We start from the raw sequence: 14764 nt of genomic DNA, 5'->3' as shown, positions 1-14764 counted from the left end.
TTTCTCACCCACTCTCCTGGGGGTGGATGTGGGCTCTAATCATACTCAAATTCACCTCGAGGTAAAAATAGGGATATTGCCTGCCCTCTGTATTTAGAGTTTCATGTAATATGTCCATAATGCCTCATGACTTGAGCTGTGGGGAGTGGTTTCTTTGCTCTGTGCTGTCAGTGGGCTCATCCATGTGGTGCTTTAGAGCTGGGGCTTTGCAGGGAGGAGAGGAGGAGGAGGGGGAAGATGAAGCTGTTTATTTCAGCATCTCTTACCACATATTCTTGCACGGAGCACCTTGGCAACCCACTGAGCATCACGTTCTGCTCACATGGCTGAACTCCAGCTGGGGGACTCATTCTGCTTAAACTTGCAGATCATCATTTAAAGCAATGTTTGAGGTGTGAGTTGGTGTGAGTTGGCTCAGGAGCTGCTCACCAGCCCAGGAACGCAGCTCAGTGCTGAATAACGACTTCCCATCAGGGCTGAGCTTTCCTTGCTGAATAACTTCCCATCAGGGCTGAGCTTTCCTTTTGGCCCCTGTGCTGGGGACAAGTTCCACAGGCTGAAAAAGGGCAGGAGAGCAGCTGGGCTGGAGCAGGCTCTGAGAAACGTCCCTTTCCCAGAGAGGCTGAGGCTGTCAGAGGCCAGAGATGCTCGGGGGCTCTTCCCGCACCTGCCCCGAGCTCAGGTGTCCCCGAGGCGCTGGGGCCGCCCTGCAGCGGGAGGGGCGGTGCTGACAGCGCTGGCCGTGAGTGCCCGGCCCGGCTCCAAATCCGGCAGAGATAAGGGAGGCAGAGCTCAGCCTGCCCGGCTCAGCACTACCATAGTAGGAAGCAGCTGCCAGCAGCACCCTCCACCATCCTATAGAGCTGCTGGAGCATGGAATCCGAGCCCTGTATTTTTAAACCTCACACTGCTGCGTTTGAAGGGTCTCAGACGTGTCACCTCATTTGGATAACGCCGTTTGCCAGCAGGGTGCTGCTATCAGGGGCTGGAGGCTGAGAGGCATTACATTTAATGTAAAACACATTCCTAAGTTGTCTCTTATTCCAAACAAAATCTGGTGTTTGGGCCTTGGAGCAGAGCATTGCAGGACACTTGGAAATTCCAGCTCTTACCCTGGCAGTGCTTTAGCCTTGCCCAGCAGCAGCCTTGTGAGCATCCCTGGTCTGGATGCTCTTCCTTTTGCCTACAGAAAGGAAAGAGACCAGGAGCTACTTTAAGTTGGGGCAATTTAGAAAATAGAAAAGGACAAAAAAAAATAAAGATGTAGTTGGGAAAGAATTGTTTATTTTACGTTTCTCAGAGGGATTTTACAAACAATGGAGCATTTTAAAAAAACTGAGTGATCAAAGTACTTGACACTGTCCCTTAAACACACACACAAGCCCCTGGACAGAGGAAATCACACCAGCGAGGAGGTCAATACTGCCGAGGAGCAGCTGCATCTGCATAGTTCTAGGAGGAAAGATTGCAATGGTGTTGGTGCTAAAAGTGGCATCCTGGCATTAAAATGAGAGCGCGCTGCAGAGCCCTCATGGACCTGCAGGAAACAAAGTGCATCAAATAACACGCCGAGCACGTATTGTAGAATAAATTTATTTACCTGATACAAATGAAACTAGGTGTGATGCTCCTTTACTGTCAGCATGTCAATAGACAATTGATCTTATTTACAACTTCTAAAGGTCACACATGCAGCTGTGGGAACTGGCTACGTCGTTGTTGCTTTGTAGATAAATGCATCACGATATTTTGTATTGCACCAACATCTGTCTTACTGCCTTAGATTTAAATAAGTTACATTACAGTGCAAAAGAGGTTGATTTGCACAGATGATAAAAAAATCCAACGTTATGAAGTGGAGGCTTACGGTTTAACATTCATCTGTAATCGTTTCCATGGATTTATAAATAGGAGAGCATTGTACAGAAGCTGTTGGAGTAGGATGTTTGGATGATACAATACAGAGAGAGATCCGTCTACACCCCAAGGCATGCATTATCTGATATTGTACATTGTATAAACTGACATTTTACATACAGGAATATGGAAATCGGCTGACAGCTCCGCAATTCTTGTTCAAGGATAACCAAACTCTTCTCCATGCAGCACAGAAACCCAGCTTCTCTGGAGAGAGTTCCCACTTGGTAAGCTATATTGCACGTTTGTACATCTGTATCATGAAGTCCTAATGGTACCACACATTTCTTCCACAGAGAACACAATGAGTTTTGTTTTTAAGGGAAAGCAAAGAATCTTTACACGATACATGCAGAAGTTTTGGTAGATGTGTTGCTAAAAACACATGCACGCAACAAAACAACCTTACATTTCTGCAAAATTGTTTAGGAAGCGATTACTCCAGTATTGCTGAAAAGGAAAGAAAGAAAAGGCATCAGTTAATGAAAGGATGAATGCTAAGTATCATTATACAAGCAAGACTAAGATCAACAGTGACAGAAGAAAGAATGTTAAGTTTGGTAACTGGCTGCTCTGTCATTGAAGGGACACTCTCAGGTTACTTTGTTCTTGAAGCTCAGAATCCTCTGGATTAAGGCTCAGCTCCCTTGATTATCAGCAGAGCCAGCACTTCCTACTCAAGACTGCAGTGAAAAACAATTAAGACACATTTAATTAGCTTTTGCCTTTCTCTGCCTGACCAGTGGCAACAGACAATTCTCACTTCTTTGGAATTTTTACTTTCAAGTTCCATACTACGCACTTGTTTTTTTCAGTCGAGGCATTAGGGCAGGTTTGGCCCCACAGTGACCTAACAATGTCCCTTTTCCAAGCCAGGCAGCTGTTCTGGGAAGCAGTAGGAAAGCTTTGAAGAAGTCATTAAACTCCACGGATTAATGTGTAGGCAAAGGGTAGAGTACGAGGTCCTAAAGCTCCTGCTGTACTTCACCCCCAGCACAGCATAAGGTCAGCCTCGTGTCTGGAGAGACTGCTCTGAGTCCCTACAGCTCCAGGGAAGCTCTTCCAAACACTGCTTCAACACTAAAATTTGGGCTCTCCTGCTAAGATTTGAAAACGCATATTAATGCAATTAAGGATGTAATTAGCAGAGATTAGGGAAACAGTTAATGGTTAGAAGTGCAAAAAAGTAAACAAGACAGGTGCAAGAGACAGACGACTATTGGTTTTACCTCCCTCCATCTCAGCAAATCCAGCCCCCTTGGGCCGTGTACCATCAGCTCTGGGCTGGAGCTGTGAGGGCTGGCACTGCTGTACTGCATTCTATCAGCAGATTAAAAACTCACTTTCGTACCAGGAACCTCCCCAGCAGCCTCTCTACCAACACCCCCCTCGGGGCACTTGGACAGACCTGTAGAAATGGTTTCCTGCAGCCTCTTTTGTACCCATTTATTTGCAGTAACATTTTGGGAAACCAAGTATGAACTATTTTTATTGCTCGGGTGCCAGCAAGAAGGAGCAGCTCAGCACTTTGGATTGCTCACACGTGAAAGCAGAGAGAGCCCAAGGCACTGCAAAGACAAAAGCTCCTGGCTAAAAAATTCAATGCATGACTGCAGCTGCCTGAGCATCCTCCTTGCTACAGAACACAGGATTCAGGAGGAGCTGCTCTCATTCCAAAGCCCAGTGGGTTCCCAGCACAAGCCAATATCCTTCCTGGTGTTCCCAGCATAAGGCAGCATCAATCACACGATTGATCCTGGTCTTACACACCCCTCTCACAGTAGAGAATAAGCAGTGATGTGTGAGGGCACCAAGGAATCCAGAAAACAGCAGAGATGAAAAAGCTCGGTGAGATGGGAGCAAAGAGAAACAAAAAATATGAAATTATTTTGTAAGAATGGAGTGGGAGATCAAGCCTGGGGAATTCTGACTTAGTCCTGCTTGAACAAGGTCTGGTGCTGTTTGTGGGCTAACATGGTTCAACAGGAGTTACCTTCCTCAACCCCAGCACTGGGGAGGTTGGAGAGGAAACATTTGGGACCAAACAAATGAGTCTGTCCTGAAAAGTCCTCCCTTCCTGGCTTCTCCAGCTGAAAAGACTGAGGCTGAAAGATGACAGGATCTATACAGCTAAGGATAAACACTTTAGTCCAGACATTTCCTGCAGAAATTACAAACTTTGCACTGCAGTTCTGTACTTTCTGTGACAGAACAGCCCTCAGCTCCTTCAGCTCCTGCTGCAGCCTCCCCCAGCCTGCTCAGCTGCCAGGGCTGCAGGCCAGGCCCAGCAGTCCAGCTCAGGATCACTGGGATGTGATTCCAGGGCAGGACGCTTCACTGCCCAGGGGGAAACTCCTCCGAACGTTTGGCCAATCCCAACCAGCCAATGGTGGGATTTACAGCACTTGGAGAACAGAATCCTGAAAGCACAGCACAGCTGCCCTCCAACCTGAGAACCCTATGGCTCCATTTCTGCAGGGAAACTTGGACAAGACCGGGAGAAAGAGAAGAAAATCAGGGCAGATGAAGATTTCCTGGGCTCTGTAGGAGCACTTTATAAAACCTGACTGTTCCTGTAAGCCCAGGAGCCTGCAGGGATGGATCCCAACACCTCCATTTGCCCATCACTCATCCAGATTTCAAGGCAAAGTCCAAGGAACACAAGGCCCTACCCAAGTGCCTCTGAGACAGTGGCAAAATGAGCTCTCAGATCCCTATGGAAATCCATGACAAGCAGCAAGATTCATCTTCAACACTGACAGATCCAACAGAGAAGGTGCTGAATTCTGAATATTCTGAATTCTACTTACTGACAGTCATTTTCCCCTTCAGCTTCTTAAGAGAGGCAAAAAGGGGCTGTAGAGCAGGATTATTTGGCATAAAAGACAGGAACAGGATTGTACAAGAAGCAGAATTATTCATGGTGGCAGCCACACACGTGGCTTTAAAAAGGCCACCACACGGTGCTCTGAGGTTCAGCAGAACCTGTGTTCAAGGGTTCAGTGGCACTCCTGCCCTGGAAATGTCTGTCAGTAGCAGGGGGAGCACACAGAACTAAGCTGCTCATTTGTTTCCAGCAAATAACACACTGGTGCACGCTTTGATCTCAAGGAATCCTACATCACAGAACTGTTCGTTTTTGTTTCAAGAACAGGGATGAGTCTCACACTGCTCATCTGTTATTGATACAGCCAAAGGCCAGTGAAGGCCAGTGGTTTCATGGAATGCAAACCCTTAGTTTGGCTCTTCCACACCAAAAAAGGGCATTTGAGGGGATTTGAATGCTCACAGTTTGGCAACACACCTGCTCCATCATCAGGTCAGCTCCTCTGAGCCACCTCAGCATCAACTCAAGTCAAAGTCTCTATAAACAAAGTATCACAATGCCGTGGAATTTCTGATGTTCTGAGGGAGCACCTCTCCACTCGAGAGCTTAAACCTAGAGAATTCTGTGTGCCTGCTGGCTTCCAGCTGGCAGCAAGAGAACATGGCCTGGAACCACCCTTCCCCTCCAAGAGGGATCACAAAGCTGTTTGAATTTGGTTACTGAAGCAGACTGAGCCAGCACAAGATAACAGCACCTGCTGCTCTACAGACACAGTGACCCCAGGGCAGCTTTCAGAGACTGCCCTGTGAAGCTGAGACTGTTCTTTTGCCTTCTCAGATGGCAAATAACAAATCATGAGCTGCTTTTGCCAGGAGCAGCACCTGCCCTTCGAGCACTGCAGGGACCGGGGAAGGGTGCTCAGCTCTGAGGGGCAGCCCCTGATTCAGAGCAGGGAAAAGCTTTGGAGTAAAGCAGCACCTGACCACGAGTACCAGAGAGTTTTGGACACTAAACATTCATGGTAACAGCTGTCAGGGTCTTAAGTTACAGATTTGTCTGATTTTATCTCAAACTTAAGACCAAAAGCTGTAAGACCTTGGGGCACTAAGGCTCCCAGGTGCTATAAAACAAGACCCTAGAATACACTAAACCAAAAGCAAGTGCTTTGCCTTTGGAATCAGTAATTTGAGCTTCAGACCACAAAACAAGAGTCTAAAGTGGTGATAATAATGTAGCACAGCAGAGTTTGACAAAACACAGCATGGGAATGAAGGAAATTACTATTTATTCTTCAACATGTATACAGCATATGCTATTTTACAGCAAGTCACCACTGGCAGGGTGAAATGGAAGAAAAATACTCACTTTAGTCGATGAAAGTTGGAAGGCATTGGAGAAAAACACCACAGTTAGGACTGTTAATGACTTACACATTGTTGATACAGGACTGAATTTGAAAACATGCTTTAACATTTACCGTAATAATGAAGGTGGTTAGTGCCACATTAAAATAAAAATAGTTCTATACAATATGTTCAATTTGGTCATGTGCTATTTACAGATTTTACAAAAAACACACACGAGCTTGTTACTTCAAGTCAGGCTAACAACAGGCCAGCAGAGTAACTCCATGTATACAACTGAGCATTAGTGCCCTAAGTGTAGGAAATCCAATTTCTAGCTATGCAGTGCAAGTTATTTTTTTAGGTCTCATTGCAAATTTTGATCTTAAAGGGGAAAAAAAAAAAGAAAGAAAGAAAAAGAAAGGCTCTGACACGTGTAAAAAATGGTATTAAACCCCAACTTAAACCCTCTTTTGAATTGAAACAGATTGTGTGTGTTAAAAAGGCTTTAGACAGAAGTAGCCCTCCCTATCCCTGCATAATGGGCAACACTGGCAAAGTAAGGTCTGTTACAATAAAATACAATAGACAAATAAATAATCCTTAAAAAAAAACAACCCTATGTGTGTGGAGAGTATGGAAGAACCCCAGCAGGCTGCACCTGGAATGGTATTTTCTGCACGAGCAAGATCAGGCATACCTCATACAGAAAGTGGTGTCAACAAGGACAGTCAAGAACCGAGAGTGAGGGAAGAGGGGACCGAGAGGAAATCCTGGCCCAGGGAGCAGGACTCTCTACCCAGTGCAGAAAGTTCTGCTTGTGAACAAAACCTGACTTTATGACAAATTAAGTTTGGATGGTCATGCAGAAGACAAACAGTTACATGCTTTTTTAGTTTTAGACAACACACATTCATTCCCTAAAATCTGCTGCCAATTTAGTTTGATAGTGTCCGCTGGCTCAAAAAAAATTTACTTTTTTTTTACATGATGAATAGACTATTGAACAGAACACTGTACATGCTTTTCATCTACAAAAAAATATTTGCATAAAATAGTGTTAGTTCTCTGTACATGTCAATGGACACTTTAACTGTGTATAAAAGAGGAATATATTGCCCCCACTGAAGTCAGAAAAAGCAAAAAACCAAAATCTAGATTATGAAACCTCCATCACCGGCAAATATGTTCATGTGAAAATTCAGCAGAAATAGACAGTTGCTCTAAACAATAAAAAAATTAAGTTAAACTTTTTTTTTTTTTCTCCTTTGAATGTAAAACTCGTCACCATGTCAGTCAAGACCAGAACATATCACTAAAGTTAGTGTCTGTGCTGTAAAGCCAGATAACCAGGGGCAGAGTAATGAACACAAACGGCCAGGAAACTCCTTCGGTGCATGCTGACAGAGCACAGGGTTTGGTGGCAGGCCGCACACTATCATCTTTACCAGGTTCCAGGTAGTTACGGGCCACATATTTAAGAGTTTCATCCAGCAGAATGACAGGGAGGGAGATTTTCAATACCATCAGCCACTGCGTCACGTTCAGAGGGGTGATCTGGAAGATAATCTGAAAGAAAAGCCAGGGGTTACCAAGCTCCCCCTGCAGCCCCAGCCGAGGCTCTGCTCTGTCTGGAAGTTCAGGGTGGGGGTAAGGCAGGAGCACTTACTGGCAGTGGTTCCACATAAAGGATAAGGAAGTGGAGGGACATGGACAAGCAAATAGCCCCCACCAGCCAGATGTTCTCCCACGGGGGCATCCTCATCAGGGACTGGTTTTCTGACAGGCTGCAACAGAAACATGGCTGGTGTGTGACTCTGGCAGCAACAGGAAGCTCTGAGAACCACAAAGCAGCCTGGCACAGCACGGGGACCCCAGGCAGGAAACAGCCCAGGACAGTTTGGATGCTGCAGCTTCAACTGGCCTGGAAGTCAGCTTAGCACAGCCACCATCAGCCTCAGGTCTGGTCTAAAAAGTCTTGAGTGTTCTGTGCAGACCTAGTCCATTCTTCTCACTATGACCCCAAAATCCTCTCCCTGGGAGGGAAAGGGAAGTGTGGACACGGCAGCCTCAGAGAGCTGAGTCTACCAGGGCCCCAGGTGCACCCTCTTCTGCTGGAGCTCACTGAAAGACTGACAGAGAGAGGGTCAACACCTTTCACCTTCCTAATGCTGGCTCTTGACTCCATCTGCATTTCGGCTGTGCTGCAGGAGAGGCTGAGATCCAGAGCAGCAGATGTAGAGCAGTATCTTTATGTAGGACTACCCCAGTGCACTTGTATTTCAAGTTTATTTGTTTTTAAATTAACTGACCTCTAAGCTATTTGAAGAAAAATACCCTTGACATTGTGCTATTTAGTGGTTTCCATTTATAATCTAATATTAATTGGCTAAACCCACACTCCCTTAGGGCAGGAAAAACTATTTTCCATATCTTCAGCATTCTTATTTTAGTTCTCCTTGCTATCACTTTATACCAACATAGTAGGGATAATCTGATTGATTAAGCTTAGATTAAAAATAATGGAAAATATTTCAGTTGCTTGTGCTTAGTAAAATACCAGAATGAATTGGCAGACTTAAAAATACACCTTATGATAAGAGATCTCAAATGTTATCTAAGAGTCTGGTAGTGCAAACAAACTGAACTCAGAAGGGAAATGTGACTCACTCTTCATTAGCTGAGCTGTTCACCAAGGATCAAATTGCACAAAAAGCAGGATTTTGGATAAGCTTTGCAGGGGCTTGGCTTTCCTGTGGGGACATACGAACCTGTTGAGAGCATTGCACATCTCTATGGTGACAAGCACAGACAGAGCCATTGTCATCGGGTACGGGGACTCAAACACCACACAGTCCACCCCATAGAAGTCTGGATTGTCCTCCTTGCACTGCAGAAAATGGCTCTGGAACAGAACAGACACAACTCACTTCCACAGCTTGTTAACTTTTAAAATGCAAAATAGGCAACCAGGAGAAAACCAGTGAGCATTATAGAAAGGGAAATTTCTACTTTGACTGAAAACCACTGCTTACAAACTTTTGTCTGCTTTAGAAAAATCCTCTTTAGGCTTTCACTTACAAGACAAACAATTTGTCCTTCAAATTGTTAGAAGCTCAGGTATCCCACCTCTGAGCTTTCCTATCAAGACTAATTAATCACGATCAAGTTTTACAGGAACAAATCTGAAAATGTTTAATTATACAAATTCCTGTAGCCTACCGGGTTTGTACAGTCATTTCAAGTATGAAAGCAGCAGCAACCTCCCCTCTCCCCCCAAAGATATTAAACTGAGCAAATACCAGCTGGTAAAAGGAAACTTTTGGACCACCATCAGCAGCAATAAACCACCAAGCAGCAGCACCCACTGTGGCAGCACCAACGTAACCTGCAAGAAAACAAAAAGCTTTTCTCAGCACTGTGACCTGTACGCAAGACAAGGCCTCATTTGCCACACTTTAAACTTCACAAGGCCTCAAGGCTTCGAGTACTGAAAAAAAAAATAAAAAAGGTTGTAATTCATGTGTTAGTCTATTTAAGGAAACAAAAGCCATTGGTACTCACATCCAATAGCCAGGTAACGGAAGAAGAGCCAGCCACTGATGAGGGGCTCCTTGGGGTTGCGTGGGGGTTTGTTCATGATGTCCAGGTCGGGAGGGTTAAAGCCCAGCGCCGTGGCAGGCAGACCATCGGTCACAAGGTTCACCCACAGCAGCTGGACAGGAATCAGAGCCTCAGGAAAACCCAGGGCAGCAGTCAAGAAGATGCTACAAAGAAACCCACCAGTTACAAGATTATTCTTGTGCATGTCTGTAATGTTTAAGCCTAAACCTCCAGCAGCACTTCTGTTCTCTCTTAGCCACTGAAGATCACAAGCTGAATATTCACCATCAGAAAACTAAACACACACCCAAGAGCAAAGACTAACCACTGGCATGTAAGCTTTGAAGCATTGCCTTCTGATAACTTCAAAAATTGAAGACTTTTGACTTTAGGGTTGTTTTTTCTCCATTCTACTTGTCTGTAAATAAAGGCTTGCAAACCACTTTCTAAGAAACGCATTTTGGCTCCAATAACTAACCCTCATTTCCCTAGATTACTGCTATTCCCTGCAGAAGTTTATTGAGCCTGTAACTTTCATGGCTCCAAGCCTGTGAGAATAAATAAAACAGAAACAGGGGCTGCAGCAGGAGCCATATGAAGGATGGCTTAAAGCTGACAAGAAACAAGGCAAGACAATTGCTGTGCTTTATCCCACTCTGGGAAAGGTCTGCTTTGATGGAAGGACTGTGAGGAGATCAACATTCACATTTTGTCACCAGCAATGCATTCTGTAGTGCTGGGTCACCACTGCTCCTCCCAGAGGAACACAAGACATGTTCCTGGAACCTGAGGTTAAACAAACATCTAAGCTATGCCTGGGACTATGTTATCTGAAATTCCACATCTCGTACTGTTTGATTAAGGTTTTGGTTTTCCTTCTCTAGGGAATTATTCCAATCATAGAAATAACTGGAAAGCACTACCTACTGAGCTAGAATATTCTAAAGACAACTGTGCAACTTCTGGGGCAAGCTACAATTCTTCACTAAAGACAGGCCAGAAACATGCAGCTTCCACAGAGACCCACTGCCTGGAGAACCTCCTTCTCTGGTTTTAGTGAGAAATACTGGAAGACTCCATCATCACTACTCTAGCTCAAAGAAAAAATAAATTTAAACCTACCAAACAACTTCCCCAACATTGGAGGAGATCAGGTATCGGATGAACTGTTTCATGTTGTTGTAAATTGCACGTCCTTCTTCCACAGCAGCCACAATCGTGGAGAAATTGTCATCTGCTAAAACCATTTCAGAAGCAGTTTTGGCCACTGCAGTACCAGAACCCATGGCAATTCCAATTTCTGCTTTCTTCAGTGCAGGGGCATCATTGACACCATCACCTGTCTAAAATGAGAATTCAGGGTTGGAAATGAATCAGTAAATAAGGTGGGCATTAACACACAGATCCAGAAAGGAATTTTGCACTGGGTGTGGTTTTGGATCCTCAAAACTCATTAAATGCAGGGAAACATGGAAGCAAGTGTTGTCCAGAATGGGGAATTAGGGTTTAAACATCATCTGCCCTTCTAACCAATACCCATCACTCACCATGGCTGTGATCTCATCGAAAGACTGGAGGAACTCCACGATTTTGGATTTGTGGGAAGGCTCCACGCGGGCAAAGCAGCGGGCGTGGTGACAGGCATCCCTCTGGGCAGCCAGGGACAGCTCATCAAACTCCCTGCCTGTGAAGGCCTTGGTGGACACGTCCTCATCCTCCACAAAGATCCCGATGCGGCGGCAAATGGCCACGGCCGTGCCCTTGTTGTCCCCGGTGATCATGATGACCCTGATGCCAGCCTGCCTGCACAGCTTTATGGATGAAGCCACCTCAATCCTCGGGGGATCCAGCATTCCCACGCAGCCCACAAATGTCAGGTTGGTCTGAAACGAGATCCAGAGAGTTTTAGTGTAAGATCCTGCAGATTTCTCCTCTAGTAGCAGTGAAATAATTGTTTTCCCTGCATGCTACACCTGTGTTGTGACATCTGGGATCACTCCTTGTCCTGCATTACCAAATTTTGCTTCAAATGCACTAATTTGAAGTTAAAATGTATTCTACTTGCCAGCCTTGCAAATTCAACCTGCAAGCATTGGGTCTTTCATTTTTATCATCAGGGCCAGGAGCAGAGAGAGCACAAGCCAAAAACTCATGCAACTGTTATTACTTTTCTCCTAAATACCAGATACAGATTTCATTGGAAAATTACAGAGCAGCTAAGATGATAATCACAGACTGAGCCCTTGCAGCTGACAGCACAGAGGCAGGGAAGCGAACCTGACTCTCACAGAGGTATGTGCCATCACAAAATCCCCAAAAAGGTCTTGCAGTTGAGCAATGCCAAACTGAAAAACCGTAAAAGCTGAAACCACAATGCAATTTTTGGACTGTTTAACTGATTTCTTCTTGGGCTTTTAGCCAAAAAAAGCTACCTGCTGTCAACAATTTCTTCTAAAACACAAAGTCTCTTCTTAGACTGAGCATTCCCTCCATACAATGGGGAACTGTTGTGTCTGTCATCAAAAATACCCAGAAAGAAAATTCTCAGATGTAACTTCCTCGAGGAATAATCAAACAGAAGAAGCCACCATTCTCCAGTTTGGGAGAGGAAAAAGTGCTACTGATCTTACCTCATAGTTAATGAAATTTGAGGAGTCCTCCAGATTCATTTCCTCTTTTTTGGGAGGATTGTCATGGGTTGCCAGAGCCAAGCACCGCAATGTGTCTCTGCCAGTTCCCCATTCTCTAATGACAGACATTATTTTCTGCTTAATTCCTGAGGTCAAAGGTATTTTAGCATTTCCAACACGCACATGTGTGCATCTGTCAATCACACCTTCAGGAGCACCCTGCAGAGGCAAAAAAAAAAAAAAGAAGTAATTTAGCTTAATAAATCCTTTCCATTACAACATCTGCTTAAATTACCAAGTCCTTCCTCCCACTCCAAGCTGCAGTTAGTTGCACTGTAATTTTTAAGTTAATTTTTAATTTACAGTTACATTGTAATTTTTAATTTTTAAAATACTTTGCAGCCCTTCCATCACCTCTCTCTCTCTCCAGTCAGGGACTGACCTTAACAAACATTTTGCTCATGGACGTGCGGCTCGGTTTGTTCGGGGTGCAATAGACAGACATGGACTTCCTGTCTCTGGAGAATTCCAGAGTGAATTCTTTCTTCATCAGTTGCTTTATCACCTTTTCAAAACAAGAAGCAAATGTGCATTCAGGTGATGCACACTACAGAGCTGTGTGCCAGCAATGGCAGTGAAGGAGGGCTCACCGAGTTGCAGGCGTTGGCGCGTTCGATTCGGGAAAGTCCCTTCAGGTCTGTGTCAAACACGTTCATCTTCTCCACCAGACACGTCAGCGCCGTCTCTGTGGCTTCACCAACCTTCTCATAAACTCCCTTAGCCTTGAGTTAACACAAAGCAAACAAAAGCACAGGACTTTAAACCTCACCTGGAACCTACCAGAGACAAAAGCTCAAGTGTCACAACAGGGGAAAAAAAAACCAAAACGCTTTACAAGATCTCATGTGGCTCATGAAACAAGTAAAGCTATTTTAAAAGAGCAGCTTTGAGGAGTTTAATTTGTAGGAATTTGAAGCCTTTACCCTCAAGAGCAGCAGAAAGAGATGTCAGTATTTTATCATCAAGCATTTAAGACATTCTGAGACTTGGTAGCAACCATAAGGCAGCAAGGCAAAGCAAGAAAGCAGCATCAGGAGATCTCCAAATTACAGATTACACTTGCTGCTGGATTTAGTTCTCAGTGTTCAACAAACAAGTAATTCTCAGAATTAATACTTCAGAGAGCCTAAATACTCTCCCCCCTTCACTAGAAGGGGATTTAGCACTGGAAGGTATTACCCAGACAGATGAGAACATTTATCCTCATTCCCACACTCTCCTCTGCTCCAGGATATGAACTTACTTCATTGTAATCCAGAGAGGAATCATTGCAGAGTGCACAGATGGTTGCAAGTTCCACAAGACCATCATACTGGCTACATTTAATGAGTTTGTCATCTTTGTGCCTTTCCAGAGGAAGAAAAGGAGGAGACTGAAGTTAGTTATTTAGTATTAGCATCTCATTTCTTCATGCTCTTTACTGCATTTCCATTTAGTACAATGCTCATTAGTTATGCATTTGGAACTATACAAGTGTTGTTGGGAAGAGCAGGATTGCTGAAGGGGAGTTCTGGAGTTTGGATCAGGATCATGAGGGGAATGAGGAGGTCACTGATGACATCAGCCCCAGAGTGACAAAAGCTCAGTGCTCCAGTGCCAGTGTCACACACAGCAGCCTGGAGAAGGGCTCAGGCTGACCCTGTGCAGGGCTTGGAGGGAGCTCCCAGCAGGACAGGGATATTATTGCAGGATGCCTGAGCAGCTCGGCTTCCTTCCTGCTGCACAGTCTGCAGCTTTACTGCAATGCATGAAGTGCATGTACTGGGCAGGCATTAAAGCACATTTTCCTCTTTAATTTCCTAACAATTGATTTGTATTGTATGTGAGCCTCCTAAAGCCATGAAAAGTGAAGTCCTTTCACAAGACTAACTTCATGAGGAAAAAAAATGCTCTTTTCTAGTAGTGAAACAGATTCAATAATCAATATCTCAAGGCTAGGTGCATTTGACATCACAAGAAAGAAGCAACTTCTCTCCTTTCACACTTGGAAACAGTGAATTGATTCCTTTTCTGGAACATTCCCAGACTTCTACAGCAAGCACAAGAGAATGGAGACAGTGCTCAGTACTGTTATCTTCCCCTAGCAAAATCACCACGACAGAGCTAAGAGAGAACATCTTTTATTAAAGCTCTGAAGGAGGGGGAAAAAGGTCTGATGGTGGAAAGACGTGGATCATGACTCCAAGAATTCACAACACAGACTATGACATGTCCCATTATGTAAGCTTTTGTTCACTTGTGGTACTGCAAACAAATTCCAGCGTTGTGTAACACAGCACGAGAACAAAGGGAATCTTAAGGAAACAAGTATGAAGTTTGTTTTTTAATGGTTCATCTGGCATATAATCCTACAGCCATAGGCTGTGGCTTTAGAGTCCAGCTCT

At 44.6% G+C, this 14764-nt stretch overlaps 1 protein-coding gene across 2 annotated transcripts in view; it reads right to left on the bottom strand.

Annotated features, from left to right (window-relative positions):
• Positions 1-1262: 1262 nt before the first annotated feature.
• ATP2A2 (ATPase sarcoplasmic/endoplasmic reticulum Ca2+ transporting 2) overlaps positions 1263-14764 on the bottom strand; it is a 43512-nt gene continuing 30010 nt past the window's right edge. The window contains exons 10-21 of one of the 2 annotated variants that reach the window (XR_010784704.1): positions 13624-13726; positions 12971-13102; positions 12763-12885; positions 12321-12539; positions 11238-11573; positions 10813-11033; positions 9652-9854; positions 9390-9475; positions 8859-8992; positions 7757-7874; positions 6110-7656; positions 1263-2367 (exon numbers count right to left, since the gene is read on the bottom strand). Coding sequence is in view for 1 of the 2 variants with exons in the window: in XM_066562193.1 (XP_066418290.1) it covers positions 2354-2367; positions 7536-7656; positions 7757-7874; positions 8859-8992; positions 9390-9475; positions 9652-9854; positions 10813-11033; positions 11238-11573; positions 12321-12539; positions 12763-12885; positions 12971-13102; positions 13624-13726 (1810 nt within the window). In the remaining variant the exon portion in view is untranslated. The remainder of the gene's footprint in view (positions 2368-6109; positions 7657-7756; positions 7875-8858; positions 8993-9389; positions 9476-9651; positions 9855-10812; positions 11034-11237; positions 11574-12320; positions 12540-12762; positions 12886-12970; positions 13103-13623; positions 13727-14764) is intronic. The other variant, XM_066562193.1, reaches the window with a different exon arrangement.

This window comes from Molothrus aeneus, chromosome 18 (assembly GCF_037042795.1).
Source record: "Molothrus aeneus isolate 106 chromosome 18, BPBGC_Maene_1.0, whole genome shotgun sequence".
NCBI classification, from domain to species: domain Eukaryota; kingdom Metazoa; phylum Chordata; class Aves; order Passeriformes; family Icteridae; genus Molothrus; species Molothrus aeneus.
This window is presented reverse-complemented; position numbering and strand designations above follow the sequence as displayed.